We start from the raw sequence: 24,556 nt of genomic DNA, 5'->3' as shown, positions 1-24,556 counted from the left end.
AGGGTCCCTGGCAAGCCCCAGGTGGGTGTTCCATGTGCTAAGAGGTTTTTGGGGGTTACACCGAGGTCAAGGCTGCTCCAGCTGTGATCCCCCACAAGATTTGGGGAGCAGGACACGCTGGGGTCAGTGTGAGGGTGCACAGGGAGAGGAGTGCAGGGCTCAGAGCTCGGAGTGTGAGCCTTTGATTTCCTTTTCCACCTCTTTCCTCCCCCTGGGCGCTTCTCCTCCCTCCTGCTGGCGCAGCTGGATCCCAGCAGGAACTTTTCATTCCCTGTTAATGAGAAACTCCTGCACTTTGTCTCTTGAAACAGAGCCACGTTCTCCACGTGCTGCTGGGGAAGGGCCCTGGCTGAGGTTACAGGGGAGGAGAAGGGATGAAGTGGCTCCTGTCCTACACAGGATCTGGGGGAATCAGAGCCTGGCTGGAGCTCTGGGTGCCAGGGAATGGGAATCATCCCCTTCCCACCTCCCCCAGCCCCATCCTGAGCACAGCAGGCACGGGGCAGCCCCCACACTGCCAAAATCCTCACCCAGGGGCTGCTGGGGTGGTGTCCTGGGGCTGGACCATGGGTTCATTCCTTCCTCACTTGGAGCTGGACCATGGGTTCATTCCTTCCTCACTTGGAGCTGGACCATGGGTTCATTCCTTCCTCAGCTCCTGGGGCTGGACCATGGGTTCATTCCTTCACCTCCTGGGGCTGGACCATGGGTTCATTCCTTCCTCACCTGCAGCTGGACCATGGGTTCATTCCTTCCTCACCTGGGGCTGGACCATGGGTTCATTCCTTCCTCACCTGGAGCTGGACCATGGGTTCATTCCTTCTTCACCTCCTGGAGCTGGACCATGGGTTCATTCCTTCCTCACCTGCAGCTGGACCATGGGTTCATTCCTTCCTCACCTGGAGCTGGACCATGGGTTCATTCCTTCCTCTCCTGGGGCTGGACCATGGGTTCATTCCTTCCTCACCTGCAGCTGGACCATGGGTTCATTCCTTCCTCACCTGCAGCTGGACCATGGGTTCATTCCTTCTTCACCTGGAGCTGGACCATGGGTTCATTCCTTCCTCACCTCCTGGGGCTGGACCATGGGTTCATTCCTTCCTCACCTCCTGGGGCTGGACCATGGGTTCATTCCTTCCTCACCTGGGGCTGGACCATGGGTTCATTCCTTCCTCACCTCCTGGGACAGCTGGGCTTGGGGGAAACAGCTTTAGGGCAGGGCCAGATGCTCCCAGAAACACATTCAGGAGTGTCCTGGGAAGGAGGGAAGAGGAGATTTCTCTTCCATGAGCATTTTCCCTCCTGCCTCTGCTCTGAGCAAGCAAAGCCCCCAGCCCCAGGCTCTGCCTCCCTCCCGCTGTGTTAATGCCTCTTATCTCCAGCAAAAGGTCTCTCTCTCCTTGCTTCTCTCTCCTGACCCTCCATCCCAGCAGGAATTCTGTTTTCTGGCACTCCTGGCCCTGAGCTGTGAAGGGAATTTGATGTGACTCCTCCTGCAGCGCCAGGCGCCGCTCAATTAATCCTGGGCTGGATTTCCAAGAGGAAATTCCTCACCCAGCAGCAGCAGGAGGGATTCTCTCCAGCCTGGCACTTCAGCTCCAAGTCTGCCCGGCCTGGAAGTGGTTGGCAGGGCAGCCACAAGCAGGAGCATCCTGTTTTGTCCTTAATCAATCCCTGAGCTCCTGCCACGCTGCTTTGGGCAGACAAAGGAGGCAGCTTTGTGTGATCCCAGCTCTTGAGCCCCCTTGCTGGCTCCTTTCATGCTTTTTTTCTTCCCTGAGTCACTATCTGAGAGTGGAGCCCACTGGTTTTACATCCCAAACTCCAGAGTCACAGCTCCAGCCAAACTTCTCCAGCCTCTGATGTGTGAAATTCTGAATTTTGGCCTCCATGAGGGAGGGCTGGGAGTTCTGGCATTTGAGTTTCCATTTTTTGGGGGTGGCTCCTCAAAAGGTGCTGCTGATTTCTCTCACCTGCCACAGAAAAGGGAAGAAAAATATTCCCAGCTCTGGAGGCTTCTCAGCTTTTGCATTCCTGCTTTTCCCACCTCCTTAAAGGGGGGAGGGCGAGTGAGGGGAGCAGGAAACTCAGACAGCTGTGATTTTTCACCAGAACCCGACAAAGTGCCTGAGCTCAGCAGCTGCACTTTGAGGTGGGTCATTAAAATGACACAGCAGCTCATCTGGGGAGCAGGGAGAGTTTGGAGAGCAGGGAAACCCCAGCTCTGAAAGAGACCAAAAATCCCAAACAAATAAAAATAAAACTTTGGAGATATGGAAAATATTCCTGTCAAGTGTGATGCTGTGCCCAGCTGGAGCTGCTGTGGGTGGTGTGGGAGCAGGGTAAAGGGTCACCTGGAACAGTTTGGTTTCCTTTGCTCCTCCTGCTTTATCTGAGAGCTGAGGCCAGGCGAGGAAGGGATTATTTATTTGGTTCTGCTCTGCTCCATCCCCCAAACGCCACATCAGCAGCAAACTGCAGGATGACCTCAATGAGGAACAGATTGTCCCTTGGCCTGCCTCCATCTCGCTGCCTGTGGGGACATCAGCCTTGAGCTGGGGAGACAGACGTGGGGGAGGCTGGAATGGTTCCAGGAGCCACACGTCAGGATAACGTCACCGGAGCTGGAATGGGGGGTTTGGGGACAGGAGAGGGGTTTGGGGTTACAGCAGGGTTTGGGGATAGGAGAGGGGTTTGGGGTTACAGCAGGGTTTGGGGATAGGAGAGGGGTTTGGGGTTACAGCAGGGTTTGGGGACAGGAGCAGGGGTTGGGGACAGGAGCAGGGTTTGGGAATCACAGCAGGGTTTGGGGTTACAGCAGGGTTTGGGGACAGGAGAGGGGTTTGGGGACAGGAGCAGGGTTTGGGAATCACAGCAGGGTTTGGGATTACAACAGGGTTTGGGGTTACAGCAGGGTTTGGGGACAGGAGCAGGGTTTGGGATCACAGGGGTTTGTTCTTTGTAGTACTGTATTTCCATTTTAATTTCCCTAGTAAAGAACTGTTATTCCTAATTCCCATATCTTTGCCTGAGAACCCCTTGATTTCAAAATTATAATAATTTGGAGGGAGGGGGTTTCCATTCTCCATTTCAAAGAGAAGCTCCTGCCTTTCTCAGCAGACACCTGTCCTCCAAACTAAAACAGCAACTTTTCATTCTTTGTCCATATATAAGCCACACCTGATTATAAGCCGCACTTTGGGTTTGGACCAAAATTTTAGTCAAAATGGTGTGGCTTATAATGGTGAAATTACTGTAGTTATAAGACCCCCATTGACAAAAATGCTGTCCCCAGGTGTCCATCTATGCATAAATAAAACTAAATTGACATTTTGGTTAACTTGAGTTTAGTTTTTTTTAAATTTAATTTAATTTTATTTTATTTTAAAGCTGTTTGACTCCGTGGCTGCTGAATTCTTCCTTAACATTTCAGGAAAGTGCAGGAAATATTTCCAGCTAAATCTGCCAGAAAAATATTTGCATTTTCCTCCAGGCTGATTTTCGAACATAAATTGTTGGGGTTGGGGGTTTGGGGAGGGGGTTGCTGCTTCCCAGTGAGTTTCCATAAAATAGATTTTTTTCCTTTGCTCTAAAAAAAAAAAAAAAGAAAAAAAAAGAAATTCAGGCCACTGCAGATGCTCAAATGCCAAATGACTTTCAAGCAAGAGAAAATGTTGGAATTGTAGGAATAAAACATATGGTGCTTTGGAAGAAGATTGGAAGGGAAAAGCACAATTGTAAAGCTGAACTGAGGGTGTTTTATTATTCAGAATGAAAATACTTTCTTTTAGCTAAAGGCAGCCAGAATTTTAAGCAGACCTGGTTATTTTCTGGAATTGACTCTTTTCTTTTTTTTCCCCCCAAGGACAAACAGCATTATTGATTATGTTTATTTGGATTGTGGCCGGATTAGGTCAATTATTGCATCACATATGTGGAAAAAAAAAATAAAAATACCTTTAGGAACTTATTTTATGTGCAAATGGAGGGAAATGGAAACTACAAATGAGATTTTTCCAGTTTAAGACAAAAATAGTCCCCAGTGTGTCTGCCTGTCTGTGACAGCAGATTTGGGACAGCTCTGCTTTAAACACAGGAGGTGAAGGGGGGTGGAGAAAATCTCCAAATCCTTCATTTTCTTTTTGTTGTTTCACTGTGCACAGGAAAATCTGGGTTGGGAATGAGTGGGGGGGGGAGGAAATGTCAGGGCTGAGTTCTGAGCTCCCACAAATTCCTGCAAAGGTCCCAGAAGATTTTTGGAAGATTTTGTGCTCCCCTGGCATTATTTTCACCATTTACCCCACAAAAGCATCCCCATTTCACTGTGGAATGTGGCTCAGGATAAAATGGGATTCAGAATTTTTGGGCGGAGGAGCTTCCCTGACCCTTTTTGCAGCTGGAGCCCAGCACCTCATTAACCTTGGTTGATTCTTGGTGTTTTTATTGCTCATAAACCTCTCCTGGTCCCCCTCTCCTCTTTGGTGGGCCATGATTTTTCTCGAAATGTCCATTTTATAAATCACTTTAATTAGGTTTAGATCATCCTGCTGTATTTATAGCTCTTGATTTAGGGTTCAGATTGCTTCTGTTACATCTTCTATATTGCTTTGATTTTATTTATGGTGTTTCTGGTGCATTTGCATTGCTTTCCTTAGATGGATATCATTTTGGCTGGATTTACAGTGTATTTCTCCTGTTAGATTTATATCACTTTAATGAGATTTATATCCTTTTAGAATTTGAGGGCTTCACTGAGATTTATAAGATCTCTCACACCAGGCTTGCCTTGCATGGAAAATTCACATCCTTTTTATTTTAAAGGATATTAACTCCACACTGCCATTGCTTTATCTGCTTTTTGGTCATCCTCTCAATTAAAAATTCACCACTTGGAGTTTGTTTTGATTTTTTTTGTTGTTTTTTTTTCCCCTCTTTAATTTCCACAGGAATCATTCCAGCCTAAACTGTGCTGGTTTAAATTAACCTCTCCCAAGGCAGCAGCAGGGATGTGATGGAGGAGCATCTCCCTGCCTGGATTCCCCAGGATGAGGGACGCTTGGACAGGCACCACTTTTATTCCTGGAATGGTTTGGGTTGGAAGAGACATGAAAGCTCCTTCCCCCCGTGCAGGCAGTCCCTGGGGGCTGTTTTTTCAGATGTTCCCAGCAGAATATTTGCTTGCTTTCATGGGAACTTGTGATCCAGGGCTCAGAGCAGTTGCTGCTCCCAGACCTTGCCCAGTTTTTTATCTCCAAACGAGCTGATGGACTTTAATTAATGTTTAATTAACGTGCTGGATTGCTTCATTCCCAAAATACAGCACGCAGCTTTCTGTGTGCCCAGGGATTTCCACTGCCCCAGCTGTGGCACTGGGGCTGGGCTATGGGAGATTCCTGCAGGGCATTCCACACCTTTCCCATCCCTGGAAATGGCTGGAAGGTTTTCCCTCTGCCCACCAAGCAGCTTTCATAGGATCTCAGAATGGTTTGGGTTGTAATGGACATTAAAAACTCATTTTGTCCCATGAGCAGGGACATTTCCACTAAATCAGGCTGCTCCAAACCTGCCTTTGAACACCTCCAGCTTTTTTTTCAGTGTGTTTTAATGAAATTCCTGTATTTCTGCAGCATTTGAGAGCCACACAGGCCAAAAAAAAATCCCAGGAAAGGAAAAGAAAACATTATTTCATCTCTCAGCATCTCCACCATGCCCTGTCCTCCTTTTTCTCTGCCTGACCTCCCCCTCTTTGTGTTTATTCCCTCTGAACAGCCCATGGGGAGGGAGGGAGGGGAGGAATGTGCTGCAGAGATCCTGCTGCTGCTGGGGAGTTGGATCCAGATGTTAAAGGGAAGGAGCAGGGCAGGAAAGGAAAACAGGAGCAGGAAAATGTAACACCAAGCCTGACTTAAACACAAAGGGAATGGGAATTCCACTCTTCAGGTACAACTTCTGCCTAAAAGGAGCAAAAGGGGCACCTGCCCAAATCTCCAGTGCCACAGGAGGTGTCCACAGAGGAGTTTTGACTCGTGTAAGGAGGAGTGCTGACCACGAGGGAGAATTTTCCAGTCATTTCCTTGTATTTCCCAAACCCACACCATCAGTGGGAATTCTGAAGTGTCTCCTGGCAGACCAGAGATGATCCTTCCTAAGAAGCAGCCCAGGGTGGTCTCCAGCAGCTGCCACAATTCAGGATTTCTCTCTTAGGGCTTTTGGAGTCCCTCACCTGGACTGGGTGGCTTCAGAATTATTATTTTGTGGCCCTTCCCTCTTGCACCCGAACCAGGTAACACCAGGCTTGTGCTCTTGAGTCCTTTCTCATGAATTGATCCAGGAGAAAAGGGGCAGAACCCCCCCTGCACACCCCAAAACCTCCCCCACCCCTGCCCTTCCCCTCCTGCCCTTCCCACCCTCCCTGCAGCTGCATCCCCGAGTGTGGAATCCCAATTAATGCTTCTAATCAGGACAACATCTCTGGACAAGCATCTGCAGCAGCTTTAAAGCACTCAATGAACTTCCCAGTGCTCTGCCACCGGGGCCTGCTCGTTTAATTACAGCCAGGCTGCTGCGCTGCTCAACCCTTAATTGCCCAGGACAGAGAATGGGGTGGTAACCAGGTCAGAGCCAGAAGATGCTGGGCATTGTTCTAAGCCACTAAAGCTGTTTTTCACCCCCATTCAGAAGCTTGGTTTATGTAATTGCCAAGGAAAGGAGGGCATTCAGGAGGGGCAGCAGGAACACTCTGAAGGGATGAGGAATCGCTTTTAATTAACAAGAAATGACTCCAAGCCTGATTCCTTTCTGCAACTGTAAGATCTCCACTGAACACCACAACACAAATCCTTTCCCAGGGCTTCAGATCAAGCCATAGGTCCTTGGTAGTAATATTCCTGATAATAGCTGGGATTTGGTCTACAAGTTTGGGGACCAGGAGAGTGAAAAAAAATCCAATTAACTCTCCCTGAGCTCTTTCAGTTCTGTAGTGCAGGGAACAATAGCAAATAGCTGGGTTTTGTGTGTTCAGCTCCCCAAAATACTTGCCCTGATTGAATCCTTCAAAAGCACTGATGGTTCCTTCGTGTAGCTTTAAAAGTGGTTGGCACAAAAAATGAAGGATGGGAGATTAAAGAGCTCAAGGCAGAAGGTTTGGGTCTGACCCCTGACCTCAGTTACACCAACTTGAGTTGGGATTAACACCAGAGTAAACAAAATGAGAAACTCAGGCGCTGAGCAGGCAGTGAAAGCTTCTCCTTGGTGGATTTCCATGTGGAAGATTTCAGATCTTTCAGAGCTGTGGGGCCAAAATCCCCCTGCAGCCACCCCAAACAGGCAGGGCAGGGGATGGGAGAGGCTTTTTTGCCTTTTTCTTCCCCATTTTTCAGCCTCCCCCAGGCCAGAGTCACCCAGATCGTTTCTCAGAATAAGCAGCTGCTTCACAACAAACACCCTCCCTCTTTGATGTGTTGTTGTGGTGCTTGGGATACTTTGGTTTCATGCTCATAATAAGCAAAACTGGCCACAGAGCTTTACTGTAAGCTGATGAGAAAGTGGCAGTAATTATTGTTCTCTCCTCCATGGGAAGGGAAACTTTGGATGTTAATGGCCTCTGGAGTACAAGCTGATTACTCACTTCGGGGTGAAACAGCAAAGGGAAAGAGCCTTCACTTTCTTTGCTCTTAAATGTTCCTGTGCTCAGGATGTTGGGCCTCCTGATGGCATAAAAGAGATTTGGAGTAAGAGGGGAAAGTATGATATTTTATTTCTATTTTATTTTATTTATTTTATTGTATTGTATTTTATTTTTATTGTATTGCATTGTACTGCATTGTATTGTATTGTACTATATTGTATTTTATTTTATTTGTATTGTATTGTAATGGATTGTATTGTACTGTATTGTATTGCATTGTATTGTATTTTATTGTATTTTGTTTTATTTTATTTTATTGTATTTTATTTTATTTGTATTGTATTGCATTGTATTTTATTGTATTTGTGTTCTATTGTATTGCATTTTATTTTATTTTATTTCTATTCTATTCTATTCTATTCTATTCTATTCTATTCTATTCTATTCTATTCTATTCTATTGCATTGTATTGTATTTTATTGTATTTTATTTTATTTTATTTGTATTGTATTCCATTGCATTGTATTGTATTTTATTTTAGTGGAGTGGTACAACACCACACAGGTCAGAGGCATTCCTGGATGGGTGAAGGGAGAAGATGCTGCAGGTATTTCTGCATCACCCCTTGCAGCATTCACACAACAGCAAGTGGGGTGGCAAGTGGTGGAGGTGAGGTGGCTACAAACATTTTGGTTTGCCTGGAAAAATCTGCATGCAGGGAGGGCTCCTGAGAGCCCTGAGAGCTTTGTGTGGATGCTGCAGCACCTCTCACACCTCTGCTCTGTTTTCTCTGAGCAGATCTTTGAGCCCAGCCTCAGTGGGCATTGATCCCTTGGTGGTTTTCCAAGGTGCCAGCCTCTGCAAACAGAGCTGGGAGGTGAGGAAGAGGCAGTGAGGATTTGCAGCTTGGCCAAATCCACCTGGTTTTCCCTGGGATGACAGAGGCACCAAGGCGAGCCCTGTGTCAGACTGCAGCTCCCTGCTCCACACACTGAGCCTCACAGCAAAGCCCAGCCAGCATTTTAGCAGCACTTTTATCCCCCCCTTAACCTCGTGGCTGAGGTATTTTAATGGAAGTTTTCTCCCAGTAAAAGCTGCAATGTGCTCACATACCAGAAAATCTTGGCCCAGATCATTAACATTCAGTCAGACTGATCCTGCAAGGGGCACACTGAGCTGTGGGGAATGTTTCACCTTCCCTGGGCTTCCAGAAAAGATTTCATCCATCCTGCAAGGGGCACACTGAGCTGAGGAGAATATTTCACCTTCCCTGGGCTTCCAGAAAAGATTTCATCCATCCTGCAAGGGGCACACTGAGCTGTGGGGAATGTTTCACCTTCCCTGGGCTTCCAGAAAAGATTTCATCCATCCTGCCAGGGCTACACTTAGCTGTGGGTAATGTTTCACCTTCCCTGGACTTCTAGAAAAGATTTCATCCATCCTGCCAGGGGTACACTGAGCAGAGGAGAATATTTCACCTTCCCTGGGCTTCAGGAAAGATTCCATCCATGCAGCAAACAGCAGAGGTAGAAATGCTGACAGGCACCAGGGAAGCATTGGTTTGGCCACTCAGACCTGTCCCAAAATCTTGGAGCTGCATTTCCTCCTCAGGAATTCTCTTTAGTGTCACCTGCTGTCCCTTGGCAGTCCCTTCAAACCTCAGCAAATCTGTGCTCCCTGTTTTTTCTGCTCCCTGCTATCTCCCAACCAGCTCCTTGCTCTTTAATTCTCTTTCCTGCCAGTGTTTTTTTATCCCCTTTCTGTATTTGTTATCTGTGTGTCCATTCATTCCTGGGGCTGGGATCAAGCCCAGGGTTCCCAGGTTAGAGTTGCAATCTGCAGGAGCACTCCAGCATTCCTGGCAAGCTGCTGAGCTTTGGGAAGAGCCAAAATGCTGAGCTTTGGGAAGAGCCAAGCTGCTGAGCTCTGGGAAGAGCCAAACTGCTGATTTCCTCTGCTCCAGGAGCTACCAGGAGGAGCAGAACACCTCGTACTCCAAGGCAGCGAGTCCTGAATCACCTCCCACACCCCAGCATGGATAAAACCCCAAAGAGCCCCAGTGCCACAGGGATGTGGATTCCAGAGCTGGGAGGAGAAGAACGCTCTGGACTGGGTTGTTTGTGCCCATTGACCTCATGGCTCTTCCCTCCAGCCCCTGCTGGGATCCTCCTGGGTTTTTGCATAATCTCCCCTGAATAAATCCACTGTGTGAGTGGGGCCTTCTCCTTTTGCAGCTTTTGTCACGGGGATCTTTCTGTGCTCCCACCTTGTGGGCCCTCCCTCTCTTTTTGTGAGCTCAGCCATTGCTTTCCTCCCCCGTTTGCACCTCTTAACTTTTCCTTCTCTTATTTTTAGCACTGCTATTGTCCTGAAAAAAACGTTTCAAGGAGCCAATTTTGCTTGAAGGGAGCTGTGAAAATTTAGGGTTAAAGCTTGTGTGAGGTAACACAAAAAGCACTATTTGGACAAGAGTGATCTCCCTGCCTGGAAGCGTGGCTTTAAATGGTTGTTTCCATTTATTTCTGTGCTCCTGCTCGAAAAGCTCTTTCTCTGAGGCCCTGATCCTGCTGCCACAGTGACCTTTGTGTTTGCAGAGAGACCTTTTGAAATCAAAGGGGCCCTTCAGCAGCATCTGCCCGTCTGGAAATGATCACAGAGCCGGGAAGGGCAGCTGGGGGCGTTGGGAGAGTGAGCTGCAGGCTCTGCAGTGACACAGGTCCCTCATTTCTGGGAGAAGTGAAGGTGTCATTTAAAGGTGTTCCAGTTACATCCTCGGGGGCACGGGTGCCTCCAGTGTGGCTCACACTGGGAGCTGAGGAATCACATCAGTGTCCTTTTGTTCACAGCTAGAACACATCCAGACAACTCAGAGTATTTCATTGTGGCTGCCCCATCCCTGGACGTGTTCAAGGCTGGCTTGGATGGAGCTCTGAGCGACCTGGGCTAGTGGAAGGTGTCCCTAAGATGGGGGTGGAACTTTAGGTGAATTTTAGGGCCCCTTCCAACCCAAACCATGCCGTGATTCCATGATTTGAGCTGGGCTGTGCCTGAACGCTGCCCTCCCTCGTCCTTTCCAGTGGCACTGTGCAGCCAGCTGGGAACCCAGGGCAAAAAACACAGCGGGGATGCGGGAGCAGGAACAGAAACTCTCTCCAGACTGGGGCTGTGGAGAGACGGATCTGGGATTCACATGATGGATCTGTGTGTGCGGGGCTGGGATTCACATGATGGATCTGTGTATGTGGGGCTGGGATTCCCATGATGGATCTGTGTTGTGTGGGGCTGGGGGTTCCCATGATGGACTCTGTGTGTGCGGGGCTGGGATTCCCATGATGGATCTGTGTGTGCAGGGCTGGGATTCACATGATGGATCTGTGTGTGCAGGGCTGGGATTCACATGATGGATCTGTGTGTGCAGGGGCTGGGGATTCTGGGGGATGGATCTGTGTGTGCAGGGCTGGGATTCCCATGATGGATCTGTGTGTGCAGGGCTTGGGATTCACATGATGGATCTGTGTGTGCAGGGCTGGGATTCACATGATGGATCTGTGTGTGCGGGGCTGGGATTCACATGATGGATCTGTGTGTGCAGGGCTGGGATTCACATGATGGATCTGTGTGTGTGGGGCTGGGATTCACATGATGGATCTGTGTGTGTGGGGCTGGGATTCCCATGATGGATCTGTGTGTGCGGGTGCTGGGACTCTGGGAGATGGATCTGTGTGTGTGGGGCTGGGGATTCACATGATGGATCTGTGTGTGCAGGGCTGGGACTCTGGGGGATGGATCTGTGTGTGTGGGGTCGGGATTCACATGATGGATCTGTGTGTGCAGGGCTGGGACTCTGGGGGATGGATCTGTGTGTGTGGGGTCGGGATTCTGAGGGATGGATCCGTGGTGTGTGGGGCTGGGGCTCTGGGCGTTGGATCTGCGGGATTGGGACATGCAGACGATGGATCTGTGTGTGCGGAGGCTGGGATCCATGTTCACCCAGGGCTCTGGGGCATGGATCCATGAGCACACCCTGGGTGATGGATCCATGTGCACACTCCTGATGCTGTGTCCATGTGCACACTCTGGGTGATGTGTCCATGTGCACACTCTGGATGCTGTGTCCATGTGCACACTCCGGACGCTGTGTCCATGTGCACACTCTCGGTGCTGTGTCCATGTGCACACTCCGGACGCTGTGTCCATGTGCCACTCTCGGTGCTGTGTCCATGTGCACACTCTGGGGGATGGATCCATGTGCACACTCTCGGTGCTGTGTCCATGTGCACACTCTCGGTGATGGATCCATGTGCACACCCCGGACGCTGTGTCCATGTGCACACTCTCGGTGCTGTGTCCATGTGCACACTCTGGGGGATGGATCCATGTGCACACCCGGACGCTGTGTCCATGTGCACACTCTCGGTGATGGATCCATGTGCACACTCTGGGTGCTGGTGTTCATGTGCACTCTCTCGGTGATGGATCCATGTGCACACTCCCAGTGCTGTGTCCATGTGCACACTCTCGGTGCTGTGTCCATGTGCACACTCTGGGTGCTGTGTTCATGTGCACACCCCGGGTGCTGTGTCCATGTGCACACTCTCGGTGCTGTGTCCATGTGCACACTCCGGACGCTGTGTCCATGTGCACACCCCGGCTCTAGCGGACGTGTCCATGTGCGCACCCACGCTCTCCCTCTCGCCGCTGCCCCGCCCGTCCCGGCGCTGTTCCTTTAACGACCGGGGCGGGCGCTGCTCGGCGGGGCCGTCCCGGGTCCAGGGGGGGAAGTGACGGGCGGGGGGCGAGCGCAGAGCCCGCGCGGGGAGGCAGGGACGGCAACGAGCGGGCTCTGAATGAGCCGGGCGAGCGAGCCACCCCCGCGGGGCCGGGGGGCGCGGCGGGGCCGCCTTCCCCCGCCGCCTCCGCGCTCCGCCCGCGCCCCCCGGCCCTGAGCCCCGAGCCCCGAGCCCCGGCCAGGGGGGATGCTCGGCCCGCGGCCGCGGCTGCCGGCGCTTGCCCGCGCTGCTGTGGCTGGCGCTTGGCCCCGCTGCCCGGCCCCCGCGGCGCGGGCAGAGCTGCGGGTGCGGGTGCGGCTGCCCGGCGGGCAGGGTGACGGAGGAGAGCCTGCAGGCCGACAGCGGCGCCGACTGCGTCAGCCTGGAGCTACGGGCGGCTGACGGAGCCCTCGTCACGCTCACGGCGGATTTCAGACAGGTACGGGGCGGGGGAGAGCATCCCCGGGGGGTTCGGAGTGATATGGAAAGGGGAGGAAGAGCATCCCCGGGGGGTTCAGAGTGATGTGGAAAGGGGAGAGCATCCCTGGGGGTGTTCAGAGTGATATGGAAAGGGGAGAGCATCCCCGGGGGGGTTCAGAGTGATATGGAACGGGGAGAGCATCCCCTGGGGGAATTCGGGTAGGGATCGAGCTGGGTAGAGCATCCCCCGGGGGATTCGGGCAGGCACCGAGCCGGAGAGAACATCCCCCGGGGGGTTCAGACCGGTATAGAACGGGGAGAGCATCCCCGGGGGGGTTCAGAGTGATATGGAACGGGGGAGAGCATCCCTGGGGGGTTCAGAGTGATATGGAACGGGGAGAGCATCCCTGGGGGGGTTCAGAGTGATATGGAAAGGGGAGAGCATCCCCGGGGGGGTTCAGAGTGATGTGGAAAGGGGAGAGCATCCTGGGGGGTTCAGAGTGATATGGATTAGGGAGAGCATCCCCGGGGGGTTCAGAGTGATATGGAAAGGGAAAGAGCATCCCCGGGGGGGTTCGGGTAGGGATCGAGCTGGGTAGAGCATCCCCCGGGGGATTCGGGCAGGCACTGAGCCGGAGAGAGAACATCCCCCGGGGTTTCAGACCGGTACAGAACGGGGGAGAGCATCCCCGGGGGGTTCAGACCGGTATGGAACGGAGAGAGCATCCCCGGGGGATTCGGGCACGGGCTGAACTGGGGAGAGCATCGAGAACGGAGCTGGGAGAGAATCCCCCGGGGATTCGGGCATGCACCGAAGCCGCAGAGAGCATCCTCCGGGGAGTTCGGGTCGGGACCGAGCTTGGAGAGCATCCCGGGGGGATTCGAGCCGGGACTGAGCAGGGGAGGGCATCCCCAGGGGGTTCAGACCGATATGAAACGGGGAAAGCATCCCTGGGGAGTTCGGGTCGGGACCGAGCTTGGAGAGCATCCCTGGTTATTTCGGATGAGAACGGAGCTGGGGCAGCATCCCCGGGTGATTCCCTGCGGTGATTCCCGGCGGGGCTGGGAGGAGGGGAAAGCTGCGGGATGGGAGCTCTGGCCCCTCGTGGAGGGTCCGGTCCGGGATTTTTGTGGGATGAGCGCTGGGGATGGCGATCCTTCCCCTCCTCCTTCCAGACCCGAGCCCATCCCAGCTCACAAACTGGAGAATCTTGGCCGGGGGTCCAGCAGTCAGAACAGTGTCAGAGGCGTGGAAGAGCCCTCGGAATGCACGGGGAAAAGTCCATCCATCCCCTGGCACCCTCGGGAGCTTTGTTTGAGCTGTCCCCAGGTGTCACCCCTGTGCCCAGGCAGGAGTGTCCCAGCTGAGCCCAGCACTGGGATGCTCCTGGCTGAGCTGTGAGCAGCAGTTTTGCACAATTCCTGCGTGGCAGGCCTCAGCACAGGCAGGGCACAGAGCGGGGTCAGGGCAGGAGAGGCTGGGCTGGGGGGATCTGGGGTTCCTCTGTCTGGTGTGTGGGCTGTCCCTGCTCTGCTCCAGCTCGGGGACATCCCCATGGTCCCATCAGGTAATTCCTTAGGTGGAATCTTTGGGGGCTCGTGTGTGACTGGCAGCTGTCAGTGGGGCTCAGCACTGCCCTGCTGTGCAGCACCCTCTGTATACCCTGCAGAGCTGAAAGCCCAAATCCCTCCTGTCTCATGGGCATGGAGATGCCAGCCCTGGCTGGATGCAGGGATCTTCCCTGGGAAGAGCACTTTGCTCTCATTCCATCCCCCCATCCAGGCTGTTTGCTCAGGTGGACTTTGCTTTGCAGCAGACCCATGAGATAGGAAGGTCCCAGCCTGCTGTGAACCTTGGAGCCTTTTTGCCAGGGATTTTCCTGGTGCTTCTTCCCCTTTCAATCTCAGTCTCCCTGCAAAACCCCTCAGATGTCCCCTTTTCCTCTCTGAGGTGCCAGCAGAGGCCATGTGATTTTGGAAGTGGTGGCAGGTTTCAAATACTGCAGCACATGTGCAGGGAAGCAGCCCTGTGACTCCTATTTAATGAAATATTAAATATTTGCGAGCCATGGCACAGCAGGGAAGTTAGGAAGGGCTCTGAAGCCTGCAGATTGCAGACTTGCACATTCCCAGGGGTGGGAATCCAAACTCACTGCAGATCTCGAGGCAGCTCCTTTGGGATGTGACCTGTGCTGAGCTGGTGATTTTTTCAGCATTTTGCACTTGCTTCAGCTCTTCCTGAGAGCTCAGAGCTCACCACAAACAAAAGTTACATCTTCTCTCCCTCCCATCCTTATTAGAGCTGAGTTTCTCCTGGGCTGGGGTTCCCTGGAGGTGTTTTGAGTCCAAAGGTTAAATCCTGAGCTCCTCAGCTCCTGCTGGAAGTGATGGTCCCTGGAGGGCTTTGCAAGCATCCAACTTGCAGAAGTGCATTCCTCATCCTCACTTTTAGGGCAGCTGGGGCCCGGCTCTCTCGTGCTCCATGAATTTGCTGGAAAATAGCTGGGAAAAGCCAGGGGAAATAAAGGAGCAGGGAGCTAGCTGCCTTTGTGGTGAGTGGAGTAATGTGTGAGCAGGCAGCAGCCTGGCCAGGCTCCCCCTCTGCCCCTCTGCAGCTGCACCCAGACAGTTCCCTGTGCTGCCTTCCCCAAAATTACACAACTTCTGCCTGCACTGAAGGTCTGATGTTCTGAGTGTTCAACAGAAGCAGCTGGGGTTGTTGATCTGCTGCCCTTGAGCCTGATGATGTGGCCAGGATGTTGGGGTTTTTCCACAAATGATTTTTCCATTCCTCTGGCTTAAACTGCGGGGGGTTTGTCCAAAAACTCAGGGGTTTATTTACTTTTTTTTTTTTTTTTTCTCTGCTGGCAATTTGTGGTTGCCAGACCAGGGGCTGGAGAAGAAAGGAACTAAATGAGATCATTGTTCAGTGCTTTGCTCTGACACTGGTGGGACTTGAGCAGTGCCTGGGGCTTCCACAGAGCTGGGATTTTCATTGCTCTGCCCTCCAGGGCTGGACCTGGTGGAGCTGAGTCCTCAGAGTTATTTTCTCCTTGGTGCAGCACAAACTGGTCCGGTGTGAGTTCCAACTGGGACTCGATGTTTTCTGGCCAGAGCAGGGTGGACCCTTTCTTTTCTTGCCCTTTGAAAGAAGGGGATGAAAAAGCTTCTTTTTCTGTGCTCAGGCATAAAATGCATTGCAAAAAATAACGAGGGGGCTCAGCAGCCCTGGCTGGAATGGAGTGATGTTGCCTGAGAACAAAGTGGGTGGGTTTATTCAAGGTCAGCACAAAATACTGAGAAATTTTCCCTTTTGGTTGCTGAAAAGTTGGGGTTGGAAACACAAGGGAGGAAGCCCGGGTAGAGTTTTAACCCTTTCAGTGTTAATAAAGCTTTGTGTGATGTTTTGGGGTGGTGGTGTCCGAATTTCCTCATGCCAGGGGGCCACGTGTTAGGTGACAAATCACCAGGTGACACAGGAAAGCATCTGACCACAGATTTATCTGTGTGATTTGGAAAGTAGTATTCTTCTCTGAACAGATACCACAAGCAGGAAGTGAGGGACGTTCAAGAGTCTTTGGGAGGGCTCATTAAAACACCCTGGTGTTTGTAGAATCTTATTTATTGCTCAGAAAAATGTGCTTTTTATTCCCCCTCTCCCCAGCACATCCTTGATCTGCCTTTACAGACACACAAATATAGAGGCAGCACACCCAAATTCTTCATTCCAGCCCATTTCAGAGACAGAGGAGTTAAAAGCCACAATCCCCACCCCTTCAGGGTAGCTCAGCTGGCTGACCCCCGGCGTGGATGCAACACCAAGCAAAGTCACAGAATTCTGGCCAGCTGTGCTGGTTCCCTGGGGCAGAGGCTGCTGACAGTGTGCAGAGCTGAGCCCAGCAGTGCTGGTGTCACCCATGTCCCCCAGCAGCACATCCTCCTTTGCCTGTGCCACTGCAAAGACAAAACTGGGTCCCCACAGCAGCCGCTGATGTCCTCAGGGGAGAGAAATTTGCAGCAGAGCTGAATGGGCTGCCAGGGTGGAAGGCACTGAAATGATTTATTCCTGGGAACTGGTTTGCTCCACTCCACGTGGAATGGTTGCTGGGCTGGGAGCTGGACCACACAGGCTTGTAAATCCCTGCTGGAATAAACCCCAGGCAGGGGTGAGCTGCTCTCACCCCCCAGATGTCAGGACTGTGGCTGGGGACAGGGTGAGGAGGGATGAGGCTGGATGATTTTCTGTGCTCTCACCTCCCAAATGTCAGCTCTGGCTGGGGACAGGGTGAGGATGGATGAGGCTGGATGATTTCTGTGCTCTCACCCCCCAGATGACAGCCTCTGGTTGGGGACAGGGTGAGTAGGGAAGAAGCAGAATGATTTCGTTGCTCTCACCCCCCAGATGTCAGCTCTGGCTGGGGACAGGGTGGGGAGGGAAGAAGCTGGATGATTTTTGTGCTCTCACCTCCCAGATGTCAGACTCTGTTTGGGGACAGGTGAGGAGGGATGAGGCTGGATGATTTCCCTGCTCTCACCCCCAGATGTCAGCCTCTGGCTGGGGACAGGGTGAGGAGGGATGAGGCTGGATGATTTCCCTGCTCCTCCTTGGGAGTGCCTTTGGTAGGGAGAGGCAGCTGTGGGATTTTTGGGAGCTGGGAGCACTGATTTCCACACGGCCTTGAGGAGCTGCTGTGGCCCTGCTGTTCCCTGGAGTGTTTCTCACCCAAACCCAAACCCCTGCACCCACTCAGGGCTGAGAATTCTCCATGCCCCTGCCCTGAGTTCATCTGGAGAATGAACCTGCTCTGCTCTGCTCTGTTCTGCTCTGCTGGGACTTGTTTCCTGCTGGGAAATTCTGCAGGAGCCCCAGTGAAAGGTGCTGTTTGCTGCCTTGGCTGGGTACCCACCTTGGGCACGGGTTCACTGCTGCTCTGCCGGGAAGGAGGAGGAGGCTGGGCAGGGCAAGGTGCTCTGCAAGGCTTTGGTGGCTCTTTCCCTGTGGAATCTTCTGTAAGCAGCAGGGTTTGGTTCTTCTGGGGTTTGTAGGGGAGGGCTGAGTCAAAGCCAGGAAAGGAAAAGAAAGAAACTCAGGGCAGAGTGGTCACTGCAAGGTCCACGTTGGCTTTGCTCAGATCCAGGTAAAGTTGGGATTTTTCCCCTCAGGAGCCAAATCCTTGAAAAAGCAGCTTTTTTATAGCTGTTTCCAATGCTGGCAAACCCAGCCCACTCCTGCCTGTCCCAATGCATCTCCCTTGGTGCCAACAAATGCTCTGGAAGTCCCTGGAATTGTGAATTCCTCGTCTGCATCAGGCCTGAGGAGGAAAGAGCCAGGCTGGCTGAAGGCTAATTCTTAAATAGATGGATCAGGAGGATTAATCAGCTGCTCAGCACGTTCTCATTTTACAAAAATTGCCTCCAACCTGGGAAGTGCTGCACTGTTTTTTAATCTCCTGCCTGTGGAGGTTTTCGGCCTGAATGCAAAACGTGGCTATCCCTGCTTGCTTTTCCCAGACTGTTCAAAGGAATTAGAATTAAATCCACAGCTGAGGAATATGCCAGAGTCAGCTCCTGGTTTTAGTCTGCTCATCCAGGGGCCCTGTGTGCTGTGGGAGCTCCCAGCTGGGAGCTGGAAGGCAGCTGGGCCCAAATGTGGATGGGAATGTGGATTGTTTCCCGTGGTGCCACTGCCTCAGTGTGGACATCTCCCCATTAAATCTCTCGGAAAAAGTAATGATTCCACAGCAATTTCACAAGAATTTTTGGAATCTCTTTCTTCTCAAGCCTCCTCTGTGCCCTGCTCTTCTTTGTGCAGTCAACAATTGCACCAGCAGGATGATTTCTCCTATCCTGGGGGTGGAAATGCTCTTCTTGCAGCTGTCCAGATGTGCACGGAATAACATTCCCATTTCTCTTCTGGGCATGGAAGAGAAGGCAGGAAATAAATAGTGCCTGAGCAGGAAAACTCAGCTGGAAAAGAGAACTGCCTCCCTTCTGGGGCAGGGAGAGGCCAAGGCAGTGAGGAGGGAGGGATTTGAGAGCTGGCACAGCTCTACCTGCTGCTCTCCAGCCCCAGTGTGTGCCCAGCTCTCTTGTGGAGAGGTTTGGCTGCAGAGGTGCCAAAGGCTGGATTGCCCTCCCTGTCCCTGCTGATGTCCTTGCAGTGGGATGGGCTGGCACCAATCTGTGGCAGGTTCCCACAGAGGGCACCAATGCCCCCTGAAGGCAGGGATTGATCCCTGCAAAAGAAACCAGGGCTTGGTGCCAGAGCAGGACACAACTCTGCTGTTGGCTGAGGGATTCTGTGACTCCACATGAAGTAACTGTGACTGATTTCCAAGCTGCTTCTGGAAAAGACTGCCATCCATGTCCATGTAAAATGACAGAATTAGTGACCTGCACAGAAAAGGAAGTCATCTGCAGCTGATCATGACAGCTCCTTCTGCCTTTTACAATTTCATTTCCACTTCTGTTCCACACGTTCAGGGATGAGTAACTTTTTCTGCAGGATGCCACTTGTCAAGGAGCAAGTGAGGGAAGGCAGCAGAGGAAATTTGGGGCTGTTTACTCAGTAAGGCATGAAGATAATGGCTGTGTGATATTTGCTCAGCAGAACCAAGGAGGCTCCTTGGAGCTTTGCTTCCCTTCTTGGCAAAGCACAGAAACCCTGAGCTCTTGGATGTGGGATGTGACCTGGCAGCACTTTGTCCTTGCCACAGTGGGATTGTGAAAGCCCTTCCGTCTCCACAGACAGCAGGGATCCTCCTGCAGGCTTTGGGGTGGGATTGGAGCTGGGAGCACAACCTGTGCCTCAGGTAGCACAAGTATGAGACCTTGGATTTGTTTTTCTTCTGATCCCTTCTCTTTGACCCTGACCTCTCAGTTCACCTGACTAATTCCAAAGATTTGCAGCTCTCACTCTTGTTATTTCTCTCTGTCTCTGTCAGGAGGTGAAGATTTTCCGTGCCTTAATCCTCGGGGAGCTGGAGAGGGGCCAGAGCCAGTTCCAGGCGCTGTGCTTTGTGACCCGGCTGCACCGCAACGAGATCATCCCCAGCGAGTCCATGGCCAAGCTGCGGCAGGTTCGGGGCTCCATCCTCCCTTCAGCCAGCAATTCCCTGGGTTATCCTGCCTGCATTGCCCTTCCCAGGCTTGGAGCCACCTCTGACCACCCCTCCTGCCTGAGGGATTTGGTGTTAAACTGAGATCATCAGTGCTATTGATCCTGTCCTAGCAAAGCACTTCAGATTTAGTTGAGCTTCGTTTGTGTTGTGGTTTGGTTGAGCCTCATTTGTGTTGTGGTTTAGTTGAGCCTAATTTCTGTCAGGGGTGGGTGAGTGGCTGTGAAAATCCCTGTCCCAGTGAAGCCAGTGCTGATCTGGGACCATTCATCAGGGCAAACGTGGAGAAGCCACCATAGGCATGGTAAAACCCCGTGGGTTATTTTACCCCAGCTAGGACACAGGTGCACATTTGTCCCCACACCTGATGCTGGGCCCCACCTCACCCATGTGCTGGAAGGAATAAGATGCACCAGCACTGAAATCCTGATGATTTCCTCTGCAGAAAAACCCCCCGGGACAGTGAGGCAGGCAGAGGAGGTGCGAGGCTTGGAGCACCTGAGCATGGACGTGGCCGTGAACTTCAGCAAGGCCAGCGCAGCTGAGCCTCCACATCCACAACGTGTGTGCAGAGGCCAGGGAGGCCATCTACACCCGGGAGGAGGATGTCAAGTTCTGGCTGGAGAAAGGTGAGTTTCCCCTGGGTTTTGCTGGCACAGGGCTGGGGTGGTTCCTGCCAACCTTCCTGGGTGTCACCTGGGTGTTAGCAGGTCTCACTCCTCCTGCTGGCACTCCCGAGTGAACCTAACTTAAAAAATAACCTTTCACCTGTTCCACCACCCAGAGGAAAGAACTTGGTTTTGTGTCTTTCGGGTTACTCTTCCTGAGGTCTTTTCTTCTCCTGTGGTTCCTATTCAGATTTAAATCCTTGCAAACGCTCTGTCCAAACTCCTCATCCTGGGGACTGTGCAAAGAGAGACTGCTGCTGGTTTTGGGGGCTGTTTGCTTTGGTTTCTTTACCTCATTGCAGCATCCTGAGGGATGTCTCTCACCCTGAGGGATGTCTGCTCACCCTGAGGGATGTCTATTCACCCTGAGGGATGTCTCTTCGAGGTGCTGCTGCAGGGTTTGGACCTTCTGGACCTCGCTTTCCTTGGGGTTTTTTGTTTCTCCAGTGGTTCCCACTCAGATTTAAATTCTTGGAAACGCTCTGTCCAGCCTCCTCCTCAGCCTAGGAGCTGTGTGGGGATGGCTCTGGTGGCTCTGTCCTTTGGCTGCCCTCTGTCCTGAGCACTGTCTGTGCTTGCTCCCTCAGGGGTGGACAGCTCCACGTTCCAGCTCTATGTTGGAGGTGCTGCTGGACCTTGCTTTCCTTGCGGCTTTTTGTTTCTCCAGTGCTTCCCATCCAGATTTAAATCCTAACAGCCCCTGGAAACATTGTCCAAGCTCCTCCTGAGCTGGGAGCTGTGTGGGGATAGCATTGCTGGCTCTGGTGGCTCTGTCCTTTGGCTGCCCTCCACCTTGAGCACTGTCTGTGCCTGCTCCCTCTGGGCTGGACGGCTCCATGTTCGTGGTGCTGCCAGAGCTTGGACCTGCCCGACCTTGCTTTCCTTGTTTCTCCCGTGGTTCCCATTCAGATTTAAATCCAGCAGCCCCTGGAAACACTGGCCAACGTCCTCCTCAGCCTGGTGGCTGTGTGGGGATGGCTTTGGTGGCTCTCCCCTCTGTTCTGAGCGCTGTCTGTGCTTGCTCCCTCTGGCGTGGATGACTCCATGTTCGAGGTCTGCCAGACCTCACTTTCCTTGGGGTTTTTTGTTTTTCCTGCTTCCCATTCAGATTTAAATCCCAGTATCCCCTGGAAACATTGTCCAGCCTCTCTCAGCCTGGTGGCTGTGTGGGATGGCTTTGGTGGCTCTTCCCTCTGTTCTCAGCACTGTCTGTGCTTGCTCCTGCAGGCGTGGATGGCTCCATGGTGAAGGTGCTGCCAGACCTCACTTTCCTTGGGGCTTTTTGTTTCTCCCGTGCTTCCCATTCAGATTTAAATCCTACAGCCCCTGGAAACATTGTCCAAGCTCCTCCTCAGCTGGGAGCTGTGTGGGATAGCATTGCTGGCTCTGGTGGCTCTGTCCTTTGGCTGCCCTCCACCTTGAGCACTGTCTGTGCTTGCTCCCTCTGGGCTGGACGGCTCCATGTTCGTGGTGCTGCCAGAGCTCGGACCTGCCTGACCTTGCTTTCCTTGTTTTTCCCGTGGTTCCCATTCAGATTTAAATTCCAACAACCCATGGAAACATTGTCCAAGCTCCTTCTCAGCCTGATGGCTGTGTGGGATGGCTTTGGTGACTCTCCCCTCTGTTTCAGCACTGTCTGTGCTTGCTCCCAGGCATGGATGGCTCCATGTTCGAGATGCTGCCAGACCTCGCTTTCCTTGGGGTTTTTGTTTTTCCCGTGCTTCCCATTCAGATTTAAATCCCAGCAGCCCCTGGAAACACTGGCCAACCTCCTCCTCAGCCCGAGGGTTGTGTGGGATGGCTTTGGTGACTCTCCCCTTGTTCTGAGCACTGTCTGTGCTTGCTCCCCAGGTGGACGGCTCCATATCCGAGGTGCTGCTGCAGTGCTCGGACCTCGCTTTCCTTGGGGTTTTTGTTTCTTCCATACTTCCCATTCAGATTTAAATCCCAGTATCCCCTGGAAACATTGTCCAGCCTCCTCTCAGCCTGGTGGCTGTATGGGGATGGTTCTGGTGGCTCTCCCCTCTGTTCTCAGCACTGTCTGTGCTTGCTCCTGCAGGCGTGGATGGCTCCATGGTGAAGGTGCTGCCAGACCTCGCTTTCCTTGGGGTTTTTTGTTTCTCCCATGGTTCCCATTCAGATTTAAATCCCAGCAGCCCCTGGAAACATGTCCAAGCTCCTCCTCAGCCTGGTGGCTGTTGGGGACAGCTTTGGTGACTCTCCCCTCTGTTCTCAGCACTGTCTGTGCTTGCTCCCCAGGCGTGGACGGCTCCATATCCGAGTGCTGCTGCAGGGCTCGGACCTCGCTTTCCTTGGGGTTTTTTGTTTTCCCGTGCTTCCCATTCAGATTTAAATCCCAGCAGCCCCTTGAAACATTGGCCAACCTCGTCCTCACTCGAGGAGTGTGTAGGGACAGCTTTGGTGACTCTCCCCTCTGTCTCCCCTCATTCTGAGTGCTGTCTGTGCTTGCTCCCCAGGCGTGGACGGCTCCATGTTCGAGGTGCTGCCGCAGGGCTCGGACCTGCCCGAGCTGCAGCGCTGCAGGCACTGCCAGGACCGCTGGAAGCCCTGCATCTGCAGCTACACCCTGAGCATCGAGTGGTACCCCTGCATGCTCAAGTACTGCCGGAGCCGCGACGCAGGCGGCAAGGTGTCCTCCTACAAGTGCGGCATCCGCAGCTGCCAGAAGGGCTACACCTTCGACTACTACGTGCCTCAAAAGCAGCTCTGCCTCTGGGATGAGGAGACTTAGAGGCAGGGAAAACTTCCCAGGAGCTGCTTGTGCTCCAGAGGAGGAGTGCTGTTCACAGTGGTGCCTTGTGCTCTGTGTGTGTGCCTTTCCTTGTGGCCTCCTGTGCCTCCCTCCCCACCTGGCGCTGCCTCGTGCTGTCACAGCGGGCTCAGCTGGCTGGGTGATGATGCTCTGGCTCCCTGCAGCAGGAGATGGAGGTTTTGGGGTGAAACACAGGGGAAGGGGTGTGCTGTCCTGCTTTGGAGCTCAAAGGAGCACTTCCCAACCTCCAGCTGAGCGGGCAGGGCAAGGATCTACTGGCCTGGGCTGCCAAACATCTCTGCCCACTGAAGAACCCCCTTCGCTGCCTTCACCACCTCCTGGTGACACAACCACGGGGAAACAGCTGAATTTTTGGGACCACAGCCCCTGAACAAGCAAGGTTTGAAAGCCCACCAAAGCAAGAGCCTGCCTGTAGCTTTTCCCAGTGCCTGGCTGGCTGTTATATCCCCCTGTGGATGGGAGATACACCAAGGGGATATAGACCAGCATTTTGTGCCATAAAGGGCTGGAAATTAGGGCTTGAATTAATCCCTGCCCTAGACCAGTGAAGGCCCAACTTTTTGTGTTGGTCTTGTGTCTGTTCCACTAAGAAAGAAACCATCTGGAGACTCGTGCCTGCCACCCTAACCCTGTGGCTGCAAGGGGAGAGGAGGATCCCAGGTGGGTTGGAAGAAGACAGGATTCTACATCCACGTCCAGTTTTATGTCCTGCTCTGCCAGCTATTCACAAGAAGCTCTTAAATAACTGTACTTGCTTTGCTGTGCCTTGGTTCCCCCATATGTTAAATAAGGATGACACTGAGTTGTCCTTGGCCCTGGAATATTCCTGGAGGGATCAGACAAAAAGCACTGGAAGTGCTGCTTGGTTCTTCCACTCAAATTAGGAGAAGCACAGATGGGAGAGAAGCTCTTGGGGTCTTTAGGAACCCCTGTGCCTCCTGGTGAAAAGCCTTCACAACGTGCCTTTTTGCCTAAAATACAGGAATTTTGCAGAAGAAGAAGAAAAAAGAATTAGGTCACAATTATTTTTGTATCAATCACTTAAGGGGGTGGGGGGAGAAGGGAAAGGTATTTTAATATTGGAACATGAAGTACAACACACTTTTTTTTTAAAAAAAGAAAACAAATTATTTATCATTTGTAAGGTAAAATAAACTGAT

General features: G+C 52.4%; 1 protein-coding gene across 1 annotated transcript; it reads left to right on the top strand.

Annotated features, from left to right (window-relative positions):
* Positions 1-12,603: 12,603 nt before the first annotated feature.
* OAF (out at first homolog) lies at positions 12,604-24,494 on the top strand. Its single transcript, XM_033081844.1, is given in 8 exon segments — positions 12,604-12,633; positions 12,635-12,667; positions 12,670-12,729; positions 12,731-12,835; positions 19,761-19,902; positions 20,380-20,468; positions 20,470-20,563; positions 23,080-24,494. Coding segments are annotated over 8 exon segments (828 nt in total). The 3' UTR covers positions 23,355-24,494.
* Positions 24,495-24,556: the final 62 nt, after the last annotated feature.

The sequence above is a fragment of the Catharus ustulatus genome, chromosome 28, assembly GCF_009819885.2.
Source record: "Catharus ustulatus isolate bCatUst1 chromosome 28, bCatUst1.pri.v2, whole genome shotgun sequence".
Taxonomy (NCBI): Eukaryota; Metazoa; Chordata; class Aves; order Passeriformes; family Turdidae; genus Catharus; species Catharus ustulatus.
Note: the sequence above shows the minus strand (reverse complement) of the source record. Positions and strands in the feature narration are given on the sequence as shown.